At 44.1% G+C, this 22,427-nt stretch overlaps 1 protein-coding gene across 2 annotated transcripts in view; it reads left to right on the top strand.

The window, feature by feature from the left end:
* ABHD16A (abhydrolase domain containing 16A, phospholipase) overlaps positions 1–22,141 on the top strand; it is a 46,067-nt gene extending 23,926 nt beyond the window's left edge. For both annotated transcript variants that reach the window (XM_087888135.1, XM_034421542.2), the window contains 11 exons: positions 2,584–2,647; positions 5,096–5,145; positions 6,176–6,299; positions 7,222–7,326; positions 12,326–12,389; positions 14,387–14,443; positions 15,302–15,364; positions 16,330–16,406; positions 17,034–17,132; positions 19,372–19,418; positions 21,817–22,141. In XM_087888135.1, coding sequence (XP_087744261.1) covers positions 2,584–2,647; positions 5,096–5,145; positions 6,176–6,299; positions 7,222–7,326; positions 12,326–12,389; positions 14,387–14,443; positions 15,302–15,364; positions 16,330–16,406; positions 17,034–17,132; positions 19,372–19,418; positions 21,817–21,900 — 834 coding nt within the window. In that variant the 3' untranslated portion in view covers positions 21,901–22,141. The remainder of the gene's footprint in view (positions 1–2,583; positions 2,648–5,095; positions 5,146–6,175; positions 6,300–7,221; positions 7,327–12,325; positions 12,390–14,386; positions 14,444–15,301; positions 15,365–16,329; positions 16,407–17,033; positions 17,133–19,371; positions 19,419–21,816) is intronic.
* The last annotated feature ends 286 nt before the right edge of the window (positions 22,142–22,427 follow it).

Raw genomic sequence — 22,427 nt, 5'->3', positions numbered from 1 at the left:
GTTACTTAGTGTGATTGCTTCTCAGAGAAGCTGATCAGCTCTGTAATTCTGTGGAAAAGTCTTCCCGTCACCTGATTTGCCTGAGGTGCCTCTTGCTTCCACTTTGACATTTTCCTCAGCAGCTGGGGCAACAGATTAACACTATCCAATAAACACTGGGAGAATCTCGGTTCAAACTGTCCTACACTTGGAATAAACTTGGGCAAGATTTGTGTTAAGGAATCCGCAGAGTAACCCTTGAGTAGCAAGGGTGTACACATGAAAGTGATTGAGAGTAATTACGAATAAACACAGTCAACACACAGATACACTGAGTTGTGTTTACTTTCAGGAAATAGTAAAGCACAGTCCAATAAACAGTCCAGGTCATACACATATAAAGCAGGAGATAGCCAAAACGACAGTCCAGGGATAATCCAATAACAAAGTCTTCTTACCAGTCGTCATAGTCGTTAACAATAAACACTTCTTCTGGATTTGCAAACAGTAGCATACAGAGAGTAACATGCAGAGGGTTGGACTAGAAGACCTCCAAGGCCCCTTCCAACTCTTATTATTCTGTTATTCTTCATTACCTCTTATTCTCTGCTTACCTCAAAAAGGACTGAAGGGGAGCTCTGTAAAGCTTCACAGAGTAGAAGCCAGCAAGAGCTCCACATTTTGGGGGCACAACATAGGATGTACATTCTTTTATTCAGAGCCGTGGTGGCCCAGTGGTTAGAATGTAGTATTGCGGGCTGAGTCACTGGCGCTACCAGGAGTTTGATTCTGAACGGCTCAAGGTTGACTCAGCTTTCCATCCTTCTCGGGTTGGTAAAATGAGAACCCAGATTGTTGGGGGCAATATGCTGACTCCATAAATCGCTTAGAGCAGGGGTGTCAAACTCAAGGCCCGGGGACCAGATCCAGCCTGCGGGATGCTTTGATCTGGCCCACGGGGCTGCCCTAGAAACAGCGAAGGAGTGGCCCGCGGTGCCTCTGCCATTGAAAACGGAGCTCAGGAGGGCTGCGTGCAGCCCTCCCGGGCTTCGTTTTCATTGGCAGAGGGTTGCATGAGGACGTCACAGCTGAAAAACGGAGCTCGGGAGCCCGTTTTTGCTGGCAGAGCGTTCGGGCCACGAAAGGCACCCCCAACATGAGTGACATCAAGCTGGCCACGCCCACCCTGGTCCCCTGAGGTTAAACACAACACCCCTGGCTTAGAGAGAGCTGTAAATCACTATGAAGAGCCTGTAGTACAGTGGACTAAAGCACTGTTACTAACATTCAGCTGCTTGCAATTACTGCAAGTTCAAATCTCACCAGGCTCAAGGTTGACTCAGCCTTCCATCCTTTCAAAGGTAGGTGAAATGAGGACCCAGATTGTGGGGGCAATAAGCTGACTTTGTATAAATATATACAAAAGTATGAAGGCTATTGCTTAACGCATTGTAAGCCGCCCTGAGTCTCCGGAGAAGGGCAGCATATAAATTAAAGCAAAAAAAAAAAAAAAGCAGTATATAAGTCTAAATGCTATTGCTATTCAACAAGTCCCCCTTTGAATAAAAAAATACTACCCTTGCAGGGGAACTAGTGTGTTTTTCGGTCTATAAGACACATTTTTTGGTCTCCAAAAAGGGGGCAAAAATGTCTGTGCGTCTTATAGACCGAATATTGCCAGAGCCCCACCCACCCACCAGCCATTTTTCGGCCTCTGCATGCCGTTTTCGGGCCTTTTTTCAGCCTTTTTCAGATCTTTTTTTTGGCCCAATTCTGAGGCTTTTTTCAGTCTGTTTTCAAGGCTTTTTTGGGCCCGTTTTTGGGGCTTCTTTCAGACCGTTTTTGAGGTTTTGGGGGGGGGGCATTTTTTCTGAAAAAACAGGCTGAAAAAAGCCTCGAAAACAACCCCAAAAAGCTCAAAAACAACCCCAAAAAGCCTCAAAAACGGGCCAAAAAAAAGCCTCCAAAACGGGCCAAAAAAATCCCCAGAAACAGGCCGAAAAAAGACTGGAATAGGGCCCAAAAAAGGCCCAAAAAAAGCCAAGGCCAAAATCTTGTTGTTTGTTTGTTTTCCTCTTCTACATTTAGTTGGGTCTCATAGTCAGGTGCGTCTTATAGTCCGAAAAATACGGGGTAAGTTGTCAGCTCATGATCTAGGACCGTTGAATGGTGCAAAGTATTAAGGGACCAAATGAAAGGCACATGATGGCTTTGTTTTATTTTCTTTAAGTAATTCTTTGTTGCCAACAAAAGCACCCATGGTTTTGTAAATAGCTCAACCAAAAATAAACCTATTCCGAGATCACAGCATCTGCTGCTCCATAGGGGTGCCACAGAAAAGTTTGGACGTGTGATGGTTGCTCTGTATGGGGGAGATTGATTGATCTCATTCCCAGGTCCTGCAGTGCTGTTTCTCTAAGAACGATTCCCATCAATATCCCAATATTTAGCACTGTTTGGATAGATCCAGCTACTAGTTTATGCACAGGACGTTCATGGGCAGGAAGTAGGTGGGAACTTCCTGAATGTTGGCTGGTTGCACAGCACGTTTCCTGTCGTTTGCATTGCTGGCGCGATAAAAGTTCCTATTTTTGTTCTTTTCAGGTGATTTGCTGCGAAGGAAATGCAGGCTTCTATGAAGTAGGCTGTATCTCTACTCCTTTGGATGGTATGATCTATCTCCTTCTATTGCATTCTTTTCAAGGAAAAGGACTTTTAGATGAATTAATTTGCTATTGATAACAGATTTATCTGACAAGTCAGATTTGAGGGGCTGCCACAAAGAAGGAGGGGGTCAACTTATTTACCAAACCACAGCAGAAGGCAGGACAAGAAACAATGGATGGAAACTAATCAAGGAGAGAAGCAACTTAGAACTAAGGAGAAATTTCCTGACAGAACAATTAATCAGCGGAACAGCTTGCCTCCAGAAGTTGTGAATGTTCCAACACTGGATGTTTTTAAGAAGAGATTGGACAACCATTTGTTTGAAACAGTATAAGGTTTCGTGCCTGAATAGGGGGTTGGACTAGAAGACCTCCAAGGTCACTTCCAACTCTGTTTATTTTGTTACCTTATGTCCTGGAATTGCATTAAACGAGGGATTCTCCTATAAAACGATTGCAAGAAAATTCGAGTTTACCTTCTAAAAAGTTTTCTGGGATAGACCCAAATTGTGGGATATGTTTTCCCATTCATACCCTGTGCTAGCATGCAGAAAGGTTTTCCCTGTTCCTTTTAAGCTGCTGGCTCTCAAGATCTTCCCTTCTAGCCTAGTCTGGTGTTAAAGACTGTCCAGCAGACAGTCTGCCTTCATTTTGGAAATTGCCCTTAACAAAATCCATTTTTAATCTGGAAAGGTGGATGGTGCCTGGATGGCATCTTAGAAGCACGACTATGAAAATTAAGTCACTGGGAGAAATCAACCCCAGCCAGAGAAATAGTTCGGTTGGTGCAGAGCTTTAATTATATACTTGCACGATCAACCGTGTGATTGATGTTCTATACGTTCAGCTCCTGTCTGGATTTCCCAAGCTGAAGTGATGGAGACATGTTCTGTCATACCTCTTTGGGCATTACAGAAGAGTGGTGAGATGGTGTCATGATAGCAGTGTTCCAGTATCTCAGGGGTTGCCACAAAGAAGAGGGAGTCAAGCTATTCCCCAAAGCACCTGAAGGCAGGACAAGAAGCAAAGGGTGGAAACTAATCAAGGAGAAAAGCAACTTAGAACTAAGCAGAAATTTCCTGACAGTTAGAACAATTAATCAGCGGAACGACTTGCCTCCAGAAGTTGTGAATGCTCCAACACTGGAAATTTTTAAGAAGAGATTGGACAACCATTTGTTTGAAATGGTATAGGGTTTCCTGCCTAAGCAAGGGGTTGGACTGGAGGACCTCCAAAGGTCCCTTCCAACTCTGTAACTCTATTCCAGGGCTCGGCAACCTTAAACACTCAAAGAGCCACAAAGATTCTAACCGGAAGCCCCCTGTTAAATTCTGGAGCCAACCAGAAGTCCAGTTTCCCCCAACCCCCCACCATAGTGTCTCCTCCTAGCGCGACGTCCTTTTTCCTCTGCCAACTGGAAGTCCCGTTCCGCCACCATAGAGTTTCCTCCTAGCACGGCGTCCTTTTTCCTATGCTGACCGGAAGTCTGGTTTCTCCCCCACCCCCCCAAACACCACCACCATAGAGTCGCCTCCTAGCATGGCATCCTTTTTCCTCTACCTGTCCTACCCAAAAGCCCTATCAATTGTGGAGCCGACCAGTGACAAGGAGCCGCAGCAGAGGGATGAAAGAGCCACATGCGGCTCCAGAGCCGCAGGTTGCTGACCCTTGCTCTATTCTAATTTAGATCCTGTAGCATGTTCAGGGAAAACCTTGCCACACTACTTAGGAAGCTACACATAGTGCTTGCTTAATGAGCAGTTGCTTAGCAATCATTCAAAGTTACGACAGACCTCCCTAGAGCTACTTATAACCCGGTTGCGGAATTCCAGTGTACTTTTGTGCAAACAGCCCACGTTAACGGCTGTTTGCAGCATCCTGTGGTCGTGTGAGTGTGATTTTCTGCTATTTACTTCCCATTTCTGGCACGCACACACACACACAGAGACAGACACACAGAAAAAAAGGCCCATTGAAGAAAAGAGGCTCGCTTCACAACTGCAGTTTTCATTCAACAACCACTGCAACAAAAGTGTGTTAAAATCAGTCACGACCACATGGTGATCCGCTTAACGACTGCCACCATTTGTGGCTGTCATTCCAGACCCAATTGTGGTCCTAAGTCAAGGATGACCTCTATAGTTGCAAAATCATTACAGCTGCTTTAGGACCAGATCGAGTTGATGTTGTATAGGGATCCTGTTTTTTTGTTTGTTTGTTTTAACCCTAGATGGCTCCTTTTCTTCTTCATCCTCTTCTTCATCTCCTGCTTGAGGATTGGACTAGAAGACCTCCAAGATCACTCCCAGTTCTTTTCTGATAGATTGATGGTTCTTTTCTTTCTTTCTTTTTTTTCTTTCTTTCTTTTTTTTTTTTTTTTTGTCGTGGTTGGGATTCTAGTTATCGCTGATCCTTCCTTTCCAGTTGATTTTTCTCCTTCTGTCTTACAGCTGGATATTCTGTGCTGGGATGGAATCATCCTGGGTTTGCAGGCAGCACGGTGAGTTATTCTGAGATTTATTTCAGATTATTTTTGACTTCTCCAGTAACTACACTCTTAAAAAATCTGATGTAGACCTGGCCATTCAATAAGATATTGGGCGTATTGCAGGCCACTGAGCCAATCAACCAATTACTGTACTTTTCATAGTATAAGATGCACGTTTTCTCCCCCCTAAAAGAGGGTGGAAATGTTGGTGTGTCTTATACACCGAATAGAACCATTTTTGGCCTCCCGAAACCCTGCCCTGCGCGTCCTGTTTTTCCCAAAAACAGGCCCGTTTTTTGCAAAAATGGGATGTGTGGAGGGTTTGGGAGACCTGCAGAGTGCTCCTGGGGGCTGGGGAGGGCAAAAACGTGATGCGTGGGGGGTTTGGGAGGCCAAAAACGGGTCTGTTTTTTGCAAAAACGGGCGGTTTTGCCCTCCCCAGCCTCCAGCAGCCCTCTGCGGGCTTCCCAAACCTGCGCGCCCTGTTATTGCCAAAAATGGTTGAGGTTTGATGTCAATGCTTTATTCTACTGCAACAGAGGGAGTCGGAAGTCAATGCCTTTTTTTTTTCCCTTTTCTTTCCCTCACTTTTCCCTTCTATTTACTTCTGTATTTTCTTTGGATGCTACATTATACAGTAGAACCTCTGATCACTACCATAATTTGTTCCATAACTTTGGTTGCAACCCGATTTGGTCGGGACCCTAATCTAATTTTGGAAATTTGGCGCTTACAAAAAAAAATGGCGCGGAAGGGGAAATCGGCTGCGGAAAACAAATGTGAATTTTTGGGTCGGAATCCAATTTGGTCATGGTCAGAAGCGTTCGTGACCAGAGATTCTACTGTAAACTGTAAAATAAAAACTGAAAAAGAAAGGTGCAGAATGACAAGCAAGGCCCCTGGGAAGGAATTTTCGTAGAAAAGAAGAAGAGAAGGAAGAAGGGAGGAAACCCTTAGTCTTTCCCCTCAGGCATGACCTGTCTTCCTTGGTCTCCCTGCTCTCAGCAACTTTGCGTTAACTATTTTCCCCACTTGTCTCTAGGGAGTGCCCCTGCCACAGAATGAGGCCAACGCCATGGACGTGGTGATGCAATATGCCATCCACCGCCTGGGCTTCCTTCCTAAAGACATCATCCTCTATGCCTGGTCCATTGGGGGCTTCACAGGTATCAAAAAACAAGGCCTAGAAGGAAATTAGGAACTCCTAGCAGAAGGGAGAAGCTGGAGAAAGGGAGGCAGTGTTTTTCAACCTTGGTGACTTTAAGATGTGTGGACTTCAACTCCCAGAATTCCCCAGCCAGCATGCTGGGGTCATCGAGGTCATCTTGTACATCTTTACAGCTGCACTGCAGTCCTTGGCCCGAAACCCCCAAGGCCAAATGTAGCTTTCAGCCTGAACTAAAGTTAGACACTCGAATTTTAGGAGGTGCCCATCTTGAGGGATACCTCAAGATGGGCACAGCCGAGTTCATGTATCTAGAAAGAGGATCCATTCAAGGCTTTGGTGCCCTATATGAAATATCTAAATACAATCCTTTTCTATACTAATTATGCTCAATCCAACTGATTGCTCCAAATTATGTATTAATGGAAACAAGGTTTGCCATACTAGGTAGCCCCCGTAGTTGAACATAAAGAGATTAGAGTTTGGAATGATGCAGTTTTGAGGGTACATGGGGTCAGTTCAAGACAGAACAATTGAAGTATTTGGAGGGGATGTTGACCCTGGGTGATTTTAAAGCCACAGGAGGCAATCTATATCGGGGGTCTCCAACCTTGGCAACTTTAAGCCTGGAGGACTTCAACTCCCAGAATTCCCCAGCCAGCTTCGCTTCACTGGCTGGGGAATTCTGGGAGTTGAAGTCCTCCAGGCTTAAAGTTGCCAAGGTTGGAGACCCCCTGATCTATATAACATTCCAGATGATTATAGACTACAGTATCCGAGTATCTCTTGGAAACATACTCAATGGTAAGAAATTTAGAGGGAGGAGGCACAGATGTCCTACTCGTTTATGATTTCATGACATCCCTTCTTGAGTTTCCAGCTCTCCCTAAATATGGATTTCTCTTTCTCCTCTCACCCAACAGCCACTTGGGCAGCCATGTCTTACTCCGAGGTCAGCGCCGTCATCCTGGATGCCTCCTTTGATGACCTCGTGCCTCTCGCTCTCAAGGTCATGCCGGAAAGCTGGAGTAAGGGGAAGGACAAGAAATGGATCCTTCTTTATGGTCCAATGGTTTCACCTCTTTTGAATGTGTTTCCCAGACTGCTAAATGGTTCAGTCCGTGAGACAGTTAAAACTTGGTCAGTAAGAGCTGAACCAACGTCTTCCTTTTAACCGCTAAGTTAGTTCCCTTGTCCTCTGGTGGCCTGTGTTTCTTTCCCTTGTTTACGAGGGAATGTTTTATTATCCTGTCGCTTTGATTTCAGCTTGTAGGTTGAAATTCCAGTTTTACAACATTGCTATCAATCAGTCGGTGTGTATTACGTTGTAGGTGTCATGGAGCTATAAAATCCTCAGTCCTGAACAGCTGCTATGTTTAGAAACGGTTTAGGTTGGAATTCCTTTATTTTAATTTATTTTATTTTTTGTCTTCGGCTTTAACCACGATGGAGGTCGGCGGCTGTGTAATCTTCACCGCTTGGTTTTGCTTCTCGTTGGTGTGTTTCGCAACTGGTGGCAGTTAGATTCTCAAAAGCATTTTCCCTTCAGTGGGGAGGGCCCCCGAGATACTCAAAGTTCTTGTAATGTTTGTTTACAAATGTTCAGATTGAACAGATAAGTGTTCAAGCAGGGAGCGTTCAGTTCAGAATTATGGAATGCCAAGTTAAGGCTGCAGACTTTTGCATGTGTCAGGGTGCCAAGTAATAGAAGCAAAATTCCGAGGCAGGTAGATTCCTCAAAGAATAACTCTATTGGATATATCATATTGGCACAGATCTGGTGAAAACCGACTCTGAAGGTTCCCACAGTTTTCACCTAATTAAAAGTAAAAGTTTTTCCCTCAACCCCAAACAATCAGTCACATGGTCCAATCACGGCTCTGTCTGGTTGCCTGGTGACATCACTCCTCCTTCCTCTGACCAGGTGTGAGAATGTCCTTGGTTCCCAAGAGAAAGTATTTTATTTTGGCTACAAAGTCCCAACTATCTCAAATCTCCCCTCCCTATCCCTCAGCTCCGGTGTGGCAACACTGAAGCTCCAAGATGGCTCCGGTTAGGTCACCTTCATGGTTGACAGCATGTTCATTTAGAAATAAAGGCCCACTGAATTAAAAAGAACTTGCTGGAAGACAGACAACACCCATTATTTTTCACAGATTGTTCTGTCTCCTTCTGTGCTCTGTATACAAACTGCCAAGAGAGTCATTGTGATGTAGTAGTGGTGCAGGTGATGGGATAAGAACCAAGAAGACATGAAATTTAACATGGAGAAAAGCAAGGTTTTACACCTAGGCAGGAAAAACCAAAGGTGCAAGTACAGATTAGGAGAAATCTGGCTCAAAAACAGTAACTGTGAGAGGGCCCTTGGAATCCTAGTGGATAATCACTTAAACACGAGCCAATAGTGTGCAGCAGCAGCCAAAAAAACTAATACAATCCTTAGAATCCATAGAATCAAAATCACGTGAAGTGTTAGTACCGCTTTGTAAAGCTTTAGTAAGGCCACACCTGGAATACTGAATCCAGTTTTGGCCACCGCGTTACAAAAAAAAATGTTGAGACTTTGGAAAAAAAGTGCAAAGAAGAGCAACTAAAATGATTAAAGACCTGGAGACAAAAACATGTGAAGAATGGTTGCAGGAATTGGGTATGGCCAGTCTAGAGAAAAGATGGACTAGGGATGGCAATGATAGCAGTATTCCAGTATTTGAGGGGCTGCCACAAAGAAGAGGAGGGACAACCTATTTTGCAAAGCACCAGAAGGCAAAACAAGGGATGATGGATGGAAAATAATCCAAGGACAGCAGCAACCTGGAATTAAGGAGAAACTTCCTAACAGTTACAACAATTAACCAGTGGAACAGCTTTGCCTTCAGAAGTTCATTACTGGAGCGTCATTACTGGAGGTTTGTTTTTTTTTTTTTTTAAAGACTGGACAGTCCACCTGTCTGAAACGGTAGGGTCTCCTACTTGAGCAGGGAGCTGGACTAGAAGACCTCCAAGATCCCATCCTGCTTTATTCTGACTGATTGAATCAGAAGATTGATGTCTGCTCTTACTTACAGAAACTCACTGGATGACTTTGGGCCATTCCTCACTCTTAGCCCAACCCCAGCCAGATTCACAGGGTGGTGTTCGCACGGATTAGATGGTGGAGGACAGGGTGCAGGGGTGCATGTCATCTTGGGTTAAGGAGAGAAATCTTACTAGATCTATAAGTGTTTCACCTACAATTGTTTTAGCTAGTGGTGTCAGGGTTTGGACTTGAGGCTACCTACCTATAATTTATGTGCTCTTCTACTGAATGATGACATCTTTCATGCGGGGATAGTATAGTCAGGATTATCCTTCATGGAGGTAGTCCTCAATTTACAGCCATTTGTTTAGTGACCATTCAAAGGTAACCCTGGCACTGAAAAAGTGACTTACGACCAATGTTAGAATTGTAAACTGCCCCCAGAATCACTTGGCTGAGTTGCGCAGCTATAAGAAACGAATGAATCGATCAATTCAAATAAATAAATCATTACACTTAACAACCGTCACAGCATCCCTACGATCCCGTGATCAATAATCCAGGTGTTTGTTAAGGATATTCCTGGCTCATAACCGATGTTATGGGTTATTGAGCAGAATACCCCTTGAGTATGCACATAAAAGCGGCTGAGAGTGAATAACCAGAGTTAATATACTGAAACATTGAGTTGTGGTAGTCTTTTACTTTTTAGAAAAAAGTAAAGCAAAGTCCAATAACAATCCAAGTCATACACAGATAAGGCGATAGTTAAAATATCAATTCAGGGATATTCCAAGTACAAAGTCTTCTTACCAGTTGTTGTCATTATGCAATAAAACAGTTCTTGAGTTTCAAACAGGAACAAGTTCAGTATTAAAACATTCAATAAATAGTAGAAAGCAACAAGTAGCAATGATCAAACAGTGATCATACAGAGAGAACAGGTAGAGAGTAACAGCAAATAAGCAGATAAAATGGGGTATGTCCCCAAGCCATGATTCAGGCTTCCCCTTAAGTACATTGGCTACAGAGTTTAGCCAATCAGGATACAGGATATTGCAATACAGTCTTAAAGCAATATAATACCTTTTGACAAACATGTATTGATAGTTTATATATTGCCTGACCAACTAATTAGACAATAGCCATTTCCTAACTGTTCATAATAATCTGCATATATTTACAACAGTTGCAGTGTGTCATGTCATTGCCATTTGTGACTTCCCAGCCGGCTTCCGAAAAGTAGTCGGTTGGGGAAGCCAGGTTCACCGAGCAACCACAGGATTCACTTCACGACCATGGCGAAAAGGTTGTAAAACGGGGAATGACTCACTTCACAATCTAGTTGCTTAGCAATGGAAATTCTCATCCCAATTGTGGCCGTAAATCAAGGACTAGCTGTATATGTCAGCTTTGGAAGCCATATTAGGCCGGGAGCTTCCATGCTGCCACCTTCTCCTGTGTGGGAAAGTAGGAGGAGGGATTTAGTAGAAGGGTTGTCTGTAGACATAATAGCATTCTTCCTGTCAGTCAAGGTCAGGGCGATCCTGCATCTGGAGAAGGAGTGGTCGGAGTGATGTCTCGAGATGGGACAGATGGTGATTGGAGCATGTGATCAACAGGAGTGAGGGGATGGTTTTGGGGGTTTTGACTTACTGTGGGAAAACACGGACCTCTCAGATTCAGGTTTTCCCAGATGTGCCAATTTACCTATTCTAGTAAATAGAACTTTGAAAAATGCTTGCTTCAGAGACTTTACTTGGAGTGGGGGTTTTTCTGGAACGCTGACAGTATTTGAGCCAGCCCTTTGCATCCATGACTTAATACAGGTAGTCCTCAACTTACGGCCACAATTGAGCCCCAAAGTTTCTGTTGTTAAGTGAGACATTTTTAAGCGAGTTTTGCCCCGTTTTAAGACCTCAGTTGTTAAGTGAATCACTGCAGTTGATAAGTTAATAACCTGGTTGTTAAGCGACTTTGGCTTCCCCATTGACTTTGCTTGTCAGAAGGTCGCAAAAGTCATAAGTATGAACCAGTTGCCAAGCATCTGGAATTTTGATCACGTGATCCTGGGGATGCCACAAAGGTCGTAACTGTGAAAAATTAATTTATCCTACTTGGAAGGGAAGAGCAAAGAGATTATATTAACAGCCATAATGGCACAGTAGTTACAATGCACTATTGCAGTCTAACTCTACTGACTGCCAGCAGTTCGATCCTGACCGGCTCAAGGTTGACTCAGCCTTCCATCCTTCCGAGGTGGGTAAAATGAGGACCCAGATTGTTGGGGGGAAACATGCTGACTCTTTAAACCGCTTAGAGAGAGAGGGCTGTGAAGCACTGTGAAGCGGTATGTAAGTCTAAGTGCTATTGCTATATAGGGGGTTCTGCAAAACTCTCGAATTATAACCACAATTGAGCCCAAAATTTCTGTTCTTAAGTGAGACATTTGTTAAAGTGACTTTTGCCCCATTTTATGATCTTTCTTGCCTCAGTTGGTAAGTGGATCACTGTAATCAGTCAGTTAGTAATTCCAGTTATTAAGTGACTGTGGCTTTCCCGTTGACTTTGCTTGTCAGAAGGTTACAAAACGATCACGTGACCTAATACGAACCAGTTGTGAAGCATTTGAATTTTGATCACATGATCGTGGGGATGCTGCAAAGGCCGTAAGTGTGAAAAACGGTCACAAGTCACATTTCCCAGTGCGGTTGTATGCTTTGAATGGTCGCTAAACGTACTCTTTTTAAGTCAAGAACTACCTTTATACTAGTGAACTGTGTACAGAACCTGTTTGTTGGATGCATTGTGAAAAGCATTGTGTAAAAGCTTTTGCATCACTTGTTTGCGAGATGAGATCCTTACAAACCCGTTATTTGAAAATGGTTAAGCTGATTAGTTGGAGACGGTGGATAGCAATTTATTTTGAAAAACCATGTGAAGTTGGTTTGGGTTAGAGACTTAATTGCTGGGCAGAAATGTGATGTAATGTTCTTCTCTTTGTTCCATAGGAAGCTTGGTCACCCGGACAGTGAGACAGCACTTAAACCTGAACAACGCGGAACAACTCTGCAAGTAGGCAACTCAGAGGACAAAACACCATGGAGCAAAGCCATTGCCCAAAACAAACGTTGGATGATGCCAACCCTTTTCTGGATAATTTTTAAAATCAACTACCAGTCCAGCCCATGGCCAGTGGCCAGATAATCCAAAAGATCTGGCCAGAAGCAGATTTCCCCTTCTTTATTTTAACCCATTATGGCATTGCTTTTGTTGCTTATCAGCGGCCAGTGGGAAATGAAGATTAGCCGAGAAAGTGTCCGTTAATTTCATCATCGCAAAGATTCAGCTCTGGAATCTACATCTAGAACAGGAGTGGGGAACCATGGCCCTTTAATGACTTGTGGACTTCAACTCCCAGAATTCCTGAGCCATTCCATGGCTGGCTCAGGAATTCTGGGAGTTGCAGTCCACATGTCAAGGTTCTGACTAACGAACCCAAGCGAAGCAGAACTCTGAGGCTAAGGTCTTCCTCAAAGAACTTCTGTATTGAATATATCATATCGGCACAATCAAATGCAAAACCAACTCTAAAAGTTTCCCACAGTTTCAGTGTAATTATAATAGGAAATAACTCCCTCCCCAAAAGTCACAGGTCACTTTGGCCAATTAAGTTAATTGGCGGGCTCTCCAAGCACTACTACTCCTCTCTATCCTCCACCTTGGTTCCCAAGAGAAAATTCTGTGCTTTGTCTAGCAGCACCTTTCATCCTCCTTCCCCTCTCCACTCTGTGTGGCAGCTGAGGAATAGAAAAATGGCTTCTGCCAGATTCGATTCGAAGTTGACACCACAAATCACAAAAGGGCCATGGTTCCCCACCACTGATCTAGAAGATGCCAGACAGAGAGAGACTTAATAGAGTGGGTTCTATGGAGAATGCAGAATTAAGCAGATCAGCACTTCTTACCATGTTTCTTCCTAGTTCTTTTCGCCTTCTCCGCTTCTGACCTTTACTGTTATTGCAAGCAGCGAGTTTTCCCTGTGAAACTCCCTGCTTGAAACCTTTTGAAGCAAAATACAGGAAGTCGTCGACTTACAATGGTTCATTTAGTGACTGTTCAAAGTTACAACGGCACTGGAAAATGTGATTTATGACCGTTTTTCACATTTATGACCTTTGCAGCATCCCCATGATCATGTGATCAAAATTCAAATGCTTCGCAACTGGTTTGTATTTATGACCGTTGCTGTGCCTGAAGGTCATGTGATCACCTTTTGCGCCCTTCTGACAAGCAAAGTCAACGGGGAAGCCAGAGTCACTTAATAACCGGATTACTAATTTACTGATTGCAGTGATTCACTTACCAACTGTACCAAGGAAGGTCATAAAATGGGGCAAAGCTCACTTAACAAATGTCTCACCTAACAACAGAAATTTTGGGCTCAATTGTGGTTGTAATTCAAGGACTACCTGTATTTTGCAGAACCCCCTATATAGCAATAGCACTTAGACTTACATACCGCTTCACAGTGCTTTACAGCCCTCTAAGCGGTTGACAAAGTCAGCATATTGCCCTCAACAATCTGTGTCTTCATTTTACTGACCTCGGAAGGATGGAAGGATGAGTCAACTTGATCTAGTCACGATCGAACTGCTGGCAGTTGGCAGAGTCGGCCTGCAATACTGCATTCTAACGACTGAGCCATTACGACTCTTAATAATAGTCCCTTTGCCCTTCCCTTCCTAATATAAAACAGGTAATTCTCCATTTTGTCTGAAGCATAGAACTTACCAATTTTCAAGCAGGCTAGTCGGAAATGAAAGCTTCTTGCTTCCAAAAATGTGATATGCCACTGATAAGCAACAATAAAAGGGACAGGAAAAGAGCCCCCTCGGGTGTCCCCTGGGCAACGGTGATGTCTCCAGCTAATCCTTTCAACCCAGAAGTGCCTTGGTAGCTGCTTCTGACACAAATGTAGTAGTTGTAGAACAGTGTTTGTAGCAAGTTTAGATGAAACGTCCTGGCTTGCCTCCATATTGAACCAAGTCTCCCTGTGGTATCCTCCTCAGGTATCAGGGTCCCGTGTTGCTGGTCCGCAGAACCAAAGATGAGATCATCACCACCACGTGAGTAGAGTAGCAACCAAGGAAAATTGCCCAGATGTCCACCCAGCCTTTCCAAATTTGGTTCAGGCAGTAAATAAATGTAGCTTTCATGTCATATGTGTCCTTTAGAATAGAGAAGATCCATGTAGTCAGGGTTCCAAGTAATAAATCCATATCAAGCGAAACTCCAAGGCCAGCAGATTCCTCAGAATAGCTCAGGGGTGAAATCTACTTAGTTTCCCTACCGGTTCGGAAATGTGCGCACGTATCACATGCGATTTTAGATTTTGGGTTTTGGACCCTCTGCACATGCGTAAAGCCTTCTGCGCAAGCACAGAGGGTAAAAAACAGGTTACTTCCTGGTTAAAACTAGAAAGCAATGACGTCCGGATGGGTGGGCGGAGCCTTGCGCTGCTGCCGCTGCCGGTTCTCCAAACCACCCTCCGCTACCAGTTCACCCGAACTGGTATGAACCGGTAGCATTTCACCCCTGGAATAGCTTTATTGGAAATGTCATATTGGCACAGATCTGGTGAAAACCGACTCTGAAGACTACCTAATGAAAAGTAAAAAAAAAAAATTCTACTTTCTCAAAACAATCAGTCACATGGTCCAATTACGGTGCAGTCTGGCAACCAGGTAGCATCACTCCGCCTTCCTCCGACCAGGTGTGAGAATATCCTTGGTTCCCAAGAAAAAATACTTCGTTTTGGCTACAGAATTCTCTCTATCTCAAATCCCCCCCCCCCCAACCAATCCCTCAGCTCCAGTGTGGCAAAACTGAAGCTGTCAAAAATGGTCAGGTCAGCTTCAGGGTTGACACCATGTGTCTCTCATTTGCCATGGCATTAACTCTTCTTTTTTTTCCTGACCTTCTAGGGTTCCTGAAGATATAATGTCTAACAGAGGGAATGACTTACTGCTGAAGTTATTACAGCACAGGTAAATCAATATTATAGCTGAGGTTAGATAGAGAGCAGAACCTTCCCAATTTTAACTCTGGCTATGTTGGGTTTCCTCTGCCAAATTTTTCCTAGCAAAATCAGTTTTCAGTTATAGACTACGCTTTTGTGGGTTTTCCACCTCAATATGTCAGGAAAACACACTGTCCGTTTTCAGCAGGAATGCCGCTAAAATTCAGTCTTTGAGGGCAGAGAATCCAGAGGCCACAAACATAGGTTTCTGTAGAACTGAACATACTAGCTGACCGCTTTGAGGAAAGGCTTATAAATAAATATTTTGCCTGGGGTGGTGGAAACTGATGGTGTTGTGGTCCGCCAGTGGCCTGCGGAGCTGGCAGCAGAATTGGACAGTTAGGAGGCTGGGGAGGAACATGGGCCAGTCCTGGAGTCTGGGGAAGGCTCGGACAAGGGCTCTGCGTCGGAGGCAGAGAAAGGACCATCTGGGAGGTACGTGCTGCCTCCGGAGCCTCCAGAGTCAGACCTCAGCGAGGCAGAGGAACAGAGGAAGCCTGTTCCCAGTGCGCTCTTCTGCAGAGCTGCCAGAAGGCAAGAACAGTTAAAACAAAAGGGATGACTCAAGAGGGCTTGGAGATGATTGGCCCTTCCCATAAGACTTAAAAGGGAAGCAAAGGCACGTGGGCCTTTGCAGGAAGCAACATTGTTAATTCTGTTCAGTTTAAAGCCTGAAGCTCTGTTTGATTCTGGACTCCGTGTGGCTTTGCCAATTAGGTCTTTGGCAGCGTGTCAAGGGAGATAAAGGTGGGTGATTATCAGCCTTATCCCGAAGGACTCTTTACAACTATTTGGGACTCATCTGTGAACGAACAGAATTCACAGCTGTTGAAACAAAAGAGGTTTTTTGGGACTACTCGTGTGTTTTACTGACTCAGGAAGCCTAAGCCAGAACAGATAGGATTCTTTCTCAACAAGTCCTACCTGCCCTAGGTATCCCAAAATCATGACTGAAGAAGGCATCAGAATCGTCCGAGAATGGTTGAAAGCTTCTACACCCATGGAAGAAGGTAAGGTGGTTGAATCCTAAACCTAACCCCAGATAGGTGACATGATGAAGCTTGTCTTGACAGGTGCCACAGCTGTTGTGGGTTTGGATGATTCATATTAACCACCCTGTGAAGGAATTCTTGGCCCCAACGCTAGACGGTTTCGGGAACAGGCATTGATTACTCAACAGAAAGGCTCAGAAATGTCAGGTGCATTTAAACAAGATCTGTCCCAAAGATGAATGGTGGAATTAAAGCAGGAATGTTGCTCTGATACTACCAAAAGAAAGCCTGCAATGCACGTGCAAGAACTACAAGCGTTCTTTCCAAAATAGATCCAGATGCAGCTCAGTAGAATGTTTTAATGGTTGGTTTTATTGTACTGCATGCTGACCAGAATCACTTTGTGTGGGATAGATGGGTGGGTGGGTGGGTGAGGGAGGGAGGAAAGGAAGCAAAGGAAAAGGGAGGGAAAGGAAAAAGGGAAGAAGGAAAGGGAAAGAAAGGGAAAAAGGAAGAAAGGAAAGAGGGAAAGAAGAGAGGGAGAGAGAAAGAAAACCCTTGGCATCAGAGCAGTGCCCCACCTTTGCATCTCCCTGCCATTCAAGCCAGAGGGCTCTACCTCACACCAACTCCTTGTCATTGCAGCCTCTATGTATAGCCGCTATGAAGTAGAAGATGACTGGTGTCTGTCTGTACTGAAGTCGTACCAAGCCGAAGACGGTGATGAATTTCCGTGGTCTGTTGGTGAGTCCAATGCGAGAAGCACGTAGAGCAGAAAACTAGGCGTGGCAGGAAACAAGATTGTGGAATTTCCCCAAGTCAATCATGTGTTCTTGGTTGGAGGAAATCTTAAGAATGTGCGATCCAGGTTGAAATTTGAAGACAGGAAAGATTGCCCAATAATGTTGGCCTGGCTTCCTGGCTTATTGGAATGAGCTAGTGATACGTTGCCCTCCCACAACTACTTTTAAGTGAGTTAGTCCAATAATGATGACCGTATTCCAAACCAGACCAGCCAATGGGAAAAACGGAAGAGGTAGAACTATCATCTGATTGGTGGGATATGTCCATCAGCAAGAAAAGGGAAAGCTTGACTGTTAACATATTCTATTTTAGAAGCGACCCCTTGCAACAGGGTTTAGCGTTCCTCAACTGTCATTGGGCTTCTTAGGAACACAGGAGAGGTGGCAATAAAAGCAGTTTGGCCAACTAAGTAAGCAAACAGGATGTCCGCAGAGTGTGATCAAAAAAGTCGAGTTGGTAGCTATGATGTTATGATCAAAGTTCTACCATTTTTGGGGGCATTGATGACCAGCAACTTGACCTTTTTTATGTTTACAGTTTTTATCTATATATCTAAAAGTGAAAACCACTCACGCCATAATCACGAAATCTCCAGAACCGTAAAGCCTACAAACTTGAAATTCGGCATGTATGTTCCTCTTGGCTGCTAGGTGCTCACTAAGAAAGGATTTTTTGAAATGACCATCAGATCATTAGTATTTCTTATATTATTATTATTAACACGCTCTGATGCTAATTAGACTTTCTACTCCCCCTCCCAACCTGAAAATAACTCGGGAGAGAAGGCGATAGGATAGGGGAGGATTCTGTGGGGCAAGCCTGAGAGAGAGAAGGGAGCCGACTCTGAGGAGCCAAGGCGGTGCAGTGGTTAGGGTGCAGTACTGCAGCTACTTCAGCTGACTGCTAGTTCAGCAGATCAGCGGATGAAATCTCACCAGCTCAAGATTGACTCAGCCTTCCATCCTTGCGAGGTGGGTAAAATGAGGACCCAGATTGTTGGGGGCAATATGCTATTTAGTATACTGTCTTTGGTGTAAGCCGCCCAGAGTCCTCGGAGAGTGGGCTGCATAGAAATATGAGTAATAAAAAAGGGGATAGGATAGGGGAGGATTCTGTGGTGCAAGACTGAGGGAGAGAAGGGGATAGGATAGGGGAGGATTGTATGGGGCAAGACTGAGGGAGAAGAGGGGATAGGATAGGGGAGGATTCTGTGGGGCAAGACTGAGGGAGAGAAGGGGATAGGATAGGGGAGGATTCTGTGGGGCAAGTCTGAGGGAGAGAAGGAGATAGGATAGGGGAGGATTCTGTGGGGTAAACCTGAAGGAGAGAAGGAGATAGGAGAGGAGAGGCTTCTGTGGGGCAAGCCTGAGGGAGAAGAGGAGATATGATAGGGGAGGATTCTGTGCAGCAAGCCTGAGAGAGAAGGGGATAGGATAAGAGACATTTCTGTGGGGCAAGGCTGGGAAGAGGAGGGAATAGGATAGGGGAGGCTTCTGTGGGGCAAGCCTGGGGTTGAGAAGAGAAGCCAGTCGTAACTACTCATTAATTTTCAAGCTGTACGTGTCGATTTATCAAGCCCGATCACACAGTTTCGTAGCGGAGCACGTGTATCCAGCTAGTTAGTAGTGTATATAATACAAAATACAAAAGCAAATAGTAGGAAAAATAATGGGAGGCGAAGAAAGAAGTGTAGAAAAGAAGGGAGGGAAAGAAAAAAAAGGCATCGACTTCCGATTCCCTTTGGTGCAGTAGAATAAAGCATTAACATCAAACTCAACTTTTTTACTTTTACATAATAGTACAAACTTCCCATTTTTATAACAATAAGCCTATCTAATCTGGAAAACCCAAAACCAAAGTTTCTTTTTTTTCCCCCACCTCAAGCACAGAAGCGGTTTCCAAGTAGAAACAAAAGTACTTGTGGTTTTTTTTTCTTTGATCAAAGCATTCAATTTAGCCGTCTCTGCTAACTCCATCAGCTTTTGCAGCCATTCGTTCCTCCATGGTGAGGATCAAAGTGTCCTTCCATTTTTGTGCCGCCATAGGCCACCAACTTGACCAGAAGAATATGAGCTTTAATCAGCATTTTTAAATCCAAATAGATTGAACAGAGGTTCTGTTGCACCTTGCCTCCCTGTTAGAACCTTCTCAACTCACCTCATTATTGTTTTCAAACCAGGTGAAGACATGACCGTAGACGGGAGACGACAACTTGCACTATTCCTGGTGAGTTCTCCTAGCCTGCACCCATACAGTAGTGGCCAAAATTGTGGAAACCTTTTGGGAAAAGTGTACTGTATTTTTCGGAATATAAGACGTATTGGAGTATAAGACGCACCTTAGTTTTTGGGGAGGAAAATAAGAAAAAAGCTGATTGGTGGATGGATCGGCCTCCCGGAATACCCCCAATCGGCTGTTTCCAGAGGTGAATTTTAGCAACAGGTTCCTTGGTTGTGAGCTCTGTGCTTTTTTTCTGCCTCTGAAAGCCTCCAAAACAGAGCTTCAGAACAAAAAAGGCTTTTTTTCTGAAGCTCTATTTGGAGGCTTTTTTTCTGAAGCTTCTTTCAGAGGCTTTTATTCTGAAGGACTATCTGTATTCTGTTCAATCTCCTTTCTTTGGTATTGGTATGTAGATTAACCTCTTCCGATCTGTTGGTTATTGTGTCATTCTCCAGATTTGTTACCATAGTTTGGTTAGAGCCTTTACTGATTCTTCTTTTGTTGCTTGCCATATTATTTTAGATAAAAGCCTTTCAGAGGCTTTTTTTCTGAAGCTTCTTTCAGAGGTTTCTTTCAGCCTCTGAAACCTCCGTTTGCGAGATTGGGCAAGTTTACATTCGGAGTATAAGAAGCACCCAGATTTTTACCCTCTTTGGTGGTGGGGGTGGCAAAGGTGCATCTTATACTCCGAAAAATACAGTATTTTCTAAAACTAACTAATAACACCACTTTTTTGTGGGGGGGGAGTAGTACCATAAAATTATATATCGATGGAAATATAATTTAATCAAGAATGTAATGCAATAACTTTTAGGAAGGATTTGCTATTAGAATAGCAGTTACAGTATAAAGAAGAAAAATGAAACACGTAGAAAAAAACGAGATATACAAAAATTATCACCATGTCACTTAATAGTTGGGTAACCTTTAGCATGAATGACGGCCTTACAACATCTTCCCATGGAGTGAACCAAGTCTTTTAGTTCTGCAGCTCATATAATGTGAAACAAAGATTTAATGATTGCTTCTATTAACTGGGTTTTATTGCTGGGTCGCTTCTGACTAACAAGTTTCTTTAGTCGGTTCCATAGATTTTCAATTGGGTTAAAGGCTGGGCTATTCCCAGGCCATTCCAGCAGTGGAATATGATTATCTTGAAACGCCAAAAATAAAAAAGTGGTGTTATTAGCCATCAAACTTCAAAAATACACTTTTCTCAAAAGGTTTCCACAATTTTGGCCACTACTGTATATGCTGCTCCCCATACCCTATTGTTTCAGCACATCCACTTCTCTTTCATCCACCATTTCCCTATCCAACCAGGTAGGTTTCATAAGAGTGTTGTAATGCCTTTAGGATTAACTCCATTTTGTGCATGCACACGCTTGGCAACAACTTAAGCAAAGTGTTCTGAGGCGCTCCCATCGAAAAACACCAGAATTATCCTGAGGAAAAGGAAATACAGGTAGTCATGGATTTAAAATCACAATTGAGCCCAACTTTTTGGTTGCTAAGTGAGACAATTGTTAAGTAAACCTTGCCCCCATTTTACAACCTTTCGTGCCAACGTTGTTAAGTGAATCACTGCAGTTGATAAGCTAGTAGCACGGTTGTTATGTGAATCTGGCTCCCCCATTGATGTTGCTCATCAAAAGGTCGTAAAAGGAAATCACATGACTCTGGGACACTGCAGCCGTCATAAATATGAGTCGGTTGCCAAGCATCTGAGTTCTGATCACGTGACCATGGAGAGACCACAATGGTCGTGAGTGTGAAAAATGGTCCTAAGTCACTTTTTTTTTTTCCAATGCTATTGTAACAGTCACTAAATGAACTGTTGTAAGTCAAGGACTGCCTTTATTCTCCCCCAATTCTGATAGTCTGTTTCTTCGAGTCCAGTATGTTAACCCCATAGTTTGCTCAACCCTTCTCATCCTGACGGCGTTATGCCCACGAATGGGCTGAAAGCTTCCTGGACCCAGTGGCAATTGTTACTACTTTTCCAGTGTATTTAATGGCTTTATTTTACCATCATCATCTTTTAACAACCCCATAATCCCTTACGGGGTGGAGCCTGGAAAACTGAATGGAACTAGCAGGATGTTTAATGGCCGGATGCCCTTCCTGTCACCAATGCAGAGCTTTGTTCGGCAGATACGTTCTCATTGTGCCCAGAGAGAGAACTATCTTGCCTCTACCTAGGATCGAACTCACAGCCTCCTGATTGTGAGGCGAGAGTTCCACCTCTAGGCCACCGCACCACTCCTAATGGCTTTATTTTATGGCCCTCTTAAAATAAGGCAATTAGACGGCCACTCTTCAGGCCTTGGAGAGCAGAGAATGGCCCAGAAGCTACCAGTTGGGTCCCCTCTGAGGTAACTTTTTTTTTTTTTCCATTCCACAGGCACGGAAGCACCTGCAAAATTTTGAAGCGACACATTGCACTCCACTTCCACCCCAAGAATTTCATCTTCCATGGAGCCTATAGCATCCTCCAAACACCCTCACCGTCACCACCTCCCATTCGTCTCCTGCACTCACGGCTTCTTGTTCCGACGTCCTCCCGCCTCCACCTTTCTTTGCCCGTGCGCGCATACGCGTAAACGGCCATCATCGTTCCCCCCCCCCCGCACTGTAAATCTGCTTCACTCCCCTGTAATATTGATCCTCTGACCACCAACCCTCACATCTTGTTGTCAGGGTTCACAATAAAGATGGTATTTTTTATACTTCCTGACTCTCTGATCTCAGGAGCTGCTGGCCTCATCTGGTGTTGGAAGCAGTGGTGGGTTTCAAAAAAATTTTACTACCAGTTCTATGGGTATGGCTTGGTGGGCGTGGCATGGATTGGTGGGGGATGGGAAGGATACTGCAAAATCTCCATTCCCACCCCACTCCAGGGGAAGTTACTGCAAAATCTCCATTCCCACCCCACTCCAGAGGAAGGATACTGTAAAATCTCCATTCCCTCTCCACTTCAGGGGAAGGTTACTGTAAAATCTCCATTCCCTCCCC

This window comes from Pantherophis guttatus, chromosome 2 (genome assembly GCF_059756535.1).
Source record: "Pantherophis guttatus breed Tessera chromosome 2, ASM5975653v1, whole genome shotgun sequence".
NCBI classification, from domain to species: domain Eukaryota; kingdom Metazoa; phylum Chordata; class Lepidosauria; order Squamata; family Colubridae; genus Pantherophis; species Pantherophis guttatus.
Note: the sequence above shows the minus strand (reverse complement) of the source record. Positions and strands in the feature narration are given on the sequence as shown.